Below are 7414 nucleotides of genomic sequence, written 5' to 3'. Positions count from 1 at the left end.
CATTCAGAGAAACTATGGAGAATGCTGGTTCCAAACACAGATACAATTCTGTATTTCTTAAATTCTTCACTTCATTTAAAGTTGCTTAACTCCTCTTTCCTGCCTTTTCCTACATGTGAATAGAGGTTAATCTTATCTGCCTTTACCTCAGAGGGATTGTGAGGGCAGAGTTTGGAAAAGAATTTGCTATCTATGCAAAGAATCCACAAGTGACTGCAGGGGAAAAAAACCCCAGACCTACCGTTGGGAAACTCCAGCACCAGCCGACTGCTTTCTGGAACTGGAGTGTTTTGTTACATAAACATCCTTGAAGCTTTGCAGAAGGGGTGACATTCACATATGGGGCCTGACTAATTGGGCTTTGTGTGTGAAGAACAGGGATGGAGAGGATAAGGAAGTGAAATCCCCAAGGTGCAAGCTGGGCCTCCTTCTTCCCATGGCCTGTACTGTTGCTTACGTGTTGAACAGGGGTCTCAGAGCCTCCTGTACCACTGAGCTGATGACTGGGAACTCTGTGGGCCCCGCGGCCCAGCCTGCATCCTAACTCTGCCCTCCCCGGCAGTCTGGGAGGCGTCCTGCTTGGCCCAGCAGCCTGCTGTAGCAGCCTCCAGCAGTCACTCAGAGAGCATCCCTCTGCCCAGAAGTTGTTAATGTCCCATCATACTAAAACCCGAATTAACTCAGTGGTCTATTTATGCATAAACAGCATGCAGCTCATGTAGCTCTTGGCTGCTCCTACAGACAGTGGGAGAAGGGGACTGCTAACTTCAGGAGCTCCAAGGTTCTCCCTGGAGGAGTCTGCACCTTTCCACTGGTTATGTGGGGAACCAGTCCCATAGCTGCTGCTTTGATGGCTGAAGTTAGGTGGCACCAGCACCCGTCCATCCAAAACTCACTGGAGATCCAGGGCTCAGTTCTCCACAGCCCCACTCCCTGTGGAAAAGTGGAGCTGCAGCACAAGTTGAAAGTCACCACTTTGTTTTGTGTGCACTTTGTAAAGCTTTGTCACTAGTCCCAGGCAAAGAAAATAACCTGCTTCCTCCCCCCTCTCTTCAGGGAAAACTATGTATAGCAGGCATGTAAAGAATTTGATAGTGTCTACTCTAAAATTCGCATGTATATTTTTCTATATTTTATGACAAACACAGAACAATGGTCTGCAGGTTTTCTATTCTGCATAGCAGCTCTCAGGGTAACAGGTCGGATTTAGCAATTGGGATGACAGCGAAAGGAATAGATTCACGAGCTGAAAGAGCCAGTGCTGAACTGGTTAGGAAAGAGTAAAATCTGAATTCCCAACTCTTTTTCTTTTCACAGCTGTTAAGAGTTCAGTGGGTTGAACTGCAATCCTTCAAGTTCATCTGTTGACTCCAACACAAAACTATTATAAACTGTGCCTCTAAAACACGTGATGAAACATTTCTTGAGAGCTATTTATTCCAACTGCAGCAGAGGAAAGTTTTCAGAACACCCGGCATTTGGTAGAGGAAAGGTCTCTTGAGCTTTGCAAAAGGAGGAATTATTTGCATACCAACGTAAGTTGCTTTTTGATTTTTTTTCCTGCATCATTGAATAAAATAACACTTCTAACGTTTTTCCCCCCCTGTGGAAACATGGACAAGTCACACAAAACTATGTTTAAGTGCCTAGCAGAGTATTTCTGTATAGTTCTCTTTCTTTAATCATGTGAATTGGGAGTTTTATAATTCAGCATAAAACTTGACATGATTTAATATTATGTATTTTCTTTCCTCTAATGTTTTCTGTATCTGAATAACAGTTCATTCACTTACAGTATTTATGCAGAGGTATGATAGACTGCAAGCTTCAGTCAGGTGTGTGTTTCGCAAGCTTACAAATTACAAGTAGCAAGGAATAGTTTGGGGATATGTTTTTTCAGATGTTTCTTTTACATCTTTGATCTGAAGCTTGATCTTATGTATACAAACACATTCTCCTCCAGGCTTTAGCTGTGGTAAAACACTTTCCATGCTGAAGATGGACCATGCAAATATGACTCAAGCCATGTTTGATGCTGAATCGCACAACACGGAGAAGAGCAGCAGCAATGAATATTTTTACATTCTGATCGTCATGTCTTTCTATGGGATCTTCCTGATAGGGATAATGCTTGGCTACATGAAATCCAAAAGAAAAGAGAAGAATTCCAATTTGCTTCTGCTCTACAAAGATGAGGAGAGAGAATGGGGAGAAGCTGTGAAGCCTCTACCAACCATATCGGGGCTGAAATCTGTCCAGATCCCCATGATGCTGAACATGCTGCAGGAGAGCATGGTGCCGTCCCTGTCCTGCGCCATCTGCTCGATGGAAGGCAGCAGTGTGAGCTCTGAATCCTCCTCCCCAGATGTGCACTTCACCATCCAGGAGGAAGTGCTGGATGCTGAACTGGGGGAAGTGTCAGAAACGCTCCTCAACGAGAGCAGCGAGGGATCTGCTGAAAACATCCACAAGAACTCCTAGCACTTGCAGGGCTCCTTTGATCAGCTGCCAAAGAGTGAGTGGAGCTCCCACTAAGAACTTGTGGTTCTAATTTCCTGCCTTCCAATGTACTCTGAACTGGTATCTGTGCCCCTGGGCCCGAAGTGTTCCTGAGAGCTGGCAGGACAGGGAAGCAGTGGTACCCAACTCCAAAGTGTAACTTGCACATAATTGGGATGCTTAATTTTAATTTTTCCATCATTATTTCTTGCCATGAGAGCTAAGAACAAGGAGAATATATATGTTTTTTCTAACAAGGTAACTATTACTGGCATGTCTCTGTGTATTTCAGAATTCTGCAAATATCTGGGAAACATTTAGGGAAGTTACCTTAACACAAGTGCCTGGTTGTTAAAGATGATGGGTAATGCTCATTCACACAAACCTGTGATAGACTAGAAGTACTTTTACTGTGTTTTTCTTATAAAAAACTACAGCCAACAGCAGATTTGCTCAATGAGGCCTCATAAGATGAAAATTTATTGATGCTTTGTTGAAGGGAGATTGCAGCATAGCTGGAGACTGGCTTTAGGCACAGAAAGAATCAAAGAAAACATTTAAAAAACACCCCAAAACACTGAATTTCTAGGAGGTTTGTAGAGCCCAGTTTCAGATCCATGCCACTATATCTATTTTTGCTTAAGGTGTACCTGCACTGGCTGGGTCGGGTTCACGAACTTCTGCTGCAATCCAGCCTTTGACCGAGTTACTAGTAGGAAAAGTGGTTTTGTTTTTTGCTTTTGTATTTTTTAAAGATATATACATTTGATCACTAGAGGCAAAGATCTGTAGGTTAAAGAAGACATTAAAAGATCTTTGTTACAAGGTGTAAGATGTAGAAAGGCTTGAACAAATGCTGCTCTGTTACGCCCCCTTGAAAAGTAGGTGGAATTCAGAATAGAATTTAACCTAGCAAGGGTGAAATCCTGGCCCTGCTGAAGTCGTCAGCTGAGTCCTCCTGACTTCAGAGGACATGCACAAGATTTTGTGCTTCTCTGTTGGAGTTAAATTCTCCATTTGAGGTCAGTACAACTGTACCCATTTACATCATTAAAGAATATAAACTTTCTGCTCTATTTAAGCCAGTGTAGATAAACATTGCATTACATAATTTTTTTTAATCAGCTCGCATGTGACACATGCATTTCTATAAAGTTATTAGTAACTAGTTTTTAAAACCACCACAAACTCCCTATCCCCTAATTTAATGGTACTGTGATTTTTTCAAATGCTCATGAAATTAGTTACTAAATTATTGCACTGTTAAAAGAAGTAAGAGTGAATAAAAATAAAATAATGAATATTTCAATCATACCTTATATTTTATAATAACTTATTACAATGTTTGGATTAGTTCTGAAGCATGAGAGCTGAAGAGCCTGAATCTAAAGCATTGCACAGCAAAATGTTTGCAAAATGTCTCCACATATTTCCTGCGCTAAAATAGCTCTGTGATTTATCCACTGGCATTAGAGCTTGAGAGACAGCTTGAAAAACATGAACGCTGAACAGCAGAAATGAACTGAGGCAAGAGTCTGCTGAACTTCTGCTGTTTAGAAGGGAGAACTCTGCTTTTGGCTTGCAGGGTTAATATGGTTTAGCCTGCAGAGGTATCACTGTCTCTCTCTAAACACAGCAGAACAAAGGCTCCATTGTGCTCAGAAAGGGCCTGATTCGGTTCAGACTGAAACAGTGGGAGTTTTTCCATCCACTTCAGTGAACTTTGGATCAGACCATATAAAGCTTTTTGGTAGATTTACTCCAAAAGGGGCTGTTTTAAGTTTGAAAGAAGCCAAATTAAATTTGGCATTTTGCCTGGAATCACTTGAATCCTGTAACTTTCCAAATGAGACTGACATGCACGAGTTGTCACATTTTCCATTGCTTTCTCCTTTGTCCTTTTACTTTTGGTATAAATGTATTTGTATCTGTAAAAAACTGATGTATATAATTCCTAACATTGAGTTGTATATAATTGTCTCATGTATTTAAAGTTTATTGTTTCTACTGGCACTAATTTTTATTTAAATAAAGAAACACGTTTCCTGGAAAAGTTTTCGTGTTTGTTCACTACGTCAAATAGATTTCCAGTAACGAGACTGGGCAAAATTTCTAGCGGATCCTTTTCTTAGCCTCTTTTTGAAATGATTCCTTGTGTTTGACAGTGCTGCAGCGTTGCGGGCTGACCGAAGGGCTCATCCAGGTGCTCCAGATCTGCCTTGGGTCCGTGCTGGTTCTTTGGGGCACTGGGCAACTTCCTGGGGCTCAGGTCCTGCCCATGTGCAGGCACGGCTGCAGGGGTACCCAGAGTCCTCCTGCAAAGAGCTGGGGGTGCTGGTAAGCCATTGAGGAGACTGGCAAAACTGGCAAGCTGCTATGAAAACTTTTTTGTCCCTTATTCAGCCTCTTGAGAAGTCTGCATTTTGAGTTCTGGTTTTAAATTTGCAGCAAATTGGGTGAGCTAGGCTGAGGTCATGGGCAAGTGTCTGACACAGGTCTCTGTTCCCACTGGATTTCCAATACTGGGCCATGGTATGTAGTTGGCTTTGTCACAAGTTTTGACCCTGGGTCGTCTTGCTGCTCTGCCATTTCCAGCATTAGGGATAAGGGGAGGTTTCAGGATTCTGGCTCCCAATGCAGGGCGGAAGTGTTTAGAGGCAACTCTGCACTTCCATGTCTCCTTTAAGCTGTGACAGTATGTACGGGGTCACAGGCACTGGCATGGGGTAATTTGAGGTTATTTCAAAAATCAGGTTGCTATAAAGTTATATCTGCTCGCTTTCCCACAAAATCTGTTCCCCTGTGCTCTGCTCTCTTTACTCACTCCCTATTAAATAATTCTGGGGCCTGTTTACAAGCTTCTGTGGACCTAAAGCTACCCATCAGCAAGACTGCATTTCCCTCCGGCAATGTAATCTCCCGGGACACCCACAGTGTCCTGGAATAGCGGGTCAGTAATGCTGCATCTTCCACATTTACCCATGCTGCTGTTTCAGTGTTTCCATTGCCACGATAATGAATCAAGAGACTTCTGACAGCAGTGGTGATAAGAAGGAAAAACAGAACGAAATGTAAGTTACAGCTCTGCTTTTATGGATAAAAAAGCTAGCTTATTCTAGTGGTTTCTTGTGTTAAATTGAGCTGCTATAAAGGGAAACACTATGTGCTTTGGGGTCTATTTACACTGAAGTGATCTAGTAAGCACGAAAATGTGGTCACCTTCTTGCAGACTGTGATGGAGCTATCCTTGGCCCATGGGGTTCAAGAAAGCATGCATGGTAGTTTGGTATGTATTTGTCTTTGTCCTAGGACATTTGTCTTCGTCATAATTAGTATTTTGATGGCACCAGGGGGAAAAAAAGACGCAAAAATATATTTTAGCTATAAAAGTTAATTGGATGTGCAACTGAATGCAAAGATGCTTTGAAGACAGCCCAGTGACCCAAAACTACCAGGTAGCTATTATTGAAAAATAAAAGAAGTGTTGTTAATCTAGAAAAGCTACAGATGGAAGGAAGAAAATTGCCCCTATTAAGCTTGTTTAAAATCCTTTTGACTACTAAGGAGCAAAAGGTCATAATAATTTTATTTTTTCCAAAATGATAGACATTTCCAGTGTGCTTCAGTAACTGAGTTAAATCAGATTCAGAGCTAATAGATCTTGGCTTGAGGGCAATGATAATTGACTGTAATTTGACTGAATGGGGATGATTTTATTTAAAAAAATGCATTGATAGAACAGGAAAAGATGGCCACATGTGGCATGTGTACATGGTCTGGCTCCAGGACCTACTGTAAATAAAAGTGACAGCTCTCGAGATTGCCACAGGGGATCTGTGATGATAGCTGGCTGATTTAGAAGCCTAAATCCTGCCAGTGGATTGCATACAGATGCACCTGTGAGGTTACTCATTCAACAGACTGAATCTGCTGAATAACTGAAGTAGAAATGCAGAACTTGTCCCTTCCCTGGGCACAGGGTCTCCCAGGCTCTCCCAGGACTGCCATGCTCTGGACCACGGAAAGAGTTAATGGGGGAGGTTAATGAACACGAGAGAATCCACCTTCCAAGGACTGGAGTGCAGGTCACAGATCGTGGTAGATATGGCCAGGAGCCTCATGTGTTACAACTCATTGCAAAACTTCTTACCCCAGCTTGTCCCTCTCACAGTGGGTTCCCCTGGATCTGTCCCTTTCTTGGACGTGCACTCGCACCTACCCAAATAATTAAATCAATTCTCACAGGGTTGGAAAGGAAGGAAACAGATAAACTCTAATGGTCATTTCTGTTTCTAAGTCTTCAGTACATGATGTTGGGCAAGGATAGGTGTACTGCTTGAAGACAAGGAGCACTCAGGTCCCCAATGCAGACTGCACTTTTATCACAGCCGTTTCAACAAAACAAGGTTAAACCACCTGTCTTTAATTTTCATCTAAAAATTTCAAGACCCTGCAAAGATGGAAGGAGTCCCCACCATGTGATAGACGAGCATTCTCAGCGACGCTCAAAGTGGGGTACAGAACAGTACAGTTGGTTGCACTAGTTACTGTTGTGCCAAAGCCGGACCATGCTCTCCTGTGGTTGTCAACCTACCATGCTCACATTGTTCTAGTGGGAAGATGATTTTCCTCTGAGTTCACAGTTGCATTTTACATTTAAAATATGAGGTTTGGATCTCAGAGGCATAAAAGTTAATAAAATTGTTTAGGCTATTGGTTTTTAAGCACCGATCATATTTGCCTCTGTGTATTTGGTTGGTTTGCTTTTGTATTCTTTCCGTTTTCACACGCCTCTGCAGTTCCTACTGCATACAGCCAAAAATAGCTGTGAGATGAGCCACCTTCTTTGTATATTGACACTTCTGTATCCATCTCAACTAGGGAAGAAAATGGAAGATAACACAAAATCAATGAG

The 7414-nt window shown here is 42.2% G+C and overlaps 1 protein-coding gene across 1 annotated transcript; it reads left to right on the top strand.

Moving 5' to 3' along the window:
- The first annotated feature begins 1476 nt into the window (after positions 1-1476).
- On the top strand, positions 1477-4552 carry KCNE4 (potassium voltage-gated channel subfamily E regulatory subunit 4). Its single transcript, XM_074878246.1, has 2 exons — positions 1477-1535; positions 1964-4552. Exon 2 carries the CDS (start codon positions 1990-1992, stop codon positions 2479-2481), a length of 492 nt encoding a protein of 163 aa, XP_074734347.1. The 5' UTR covers positions 1477-1535; positions 1964-1989; the 3' UTR covers positions 2482-4552.
- The last annotated feature ends 2862 nt before the right edge of the window (positions 4553-7414 follow it).

Source organism: Strix uralensis, chromosome 9, assembly GCF_047716275.1.
Source record: "Strix uralensis isolate ZFMK-TIS-50842 chromosome 9, bStrUra1, whole genome shotgun sequence".
NCBI lineage: Eukaryota > Metazoa > Chordata > Aves > Strigiformes > Strigidae > Strix > Strix uralensis.
Note: the sequence above shows the minus strand (reverse complement) of the source record. Positions and strands in the feature narration are given on the sequence as shown.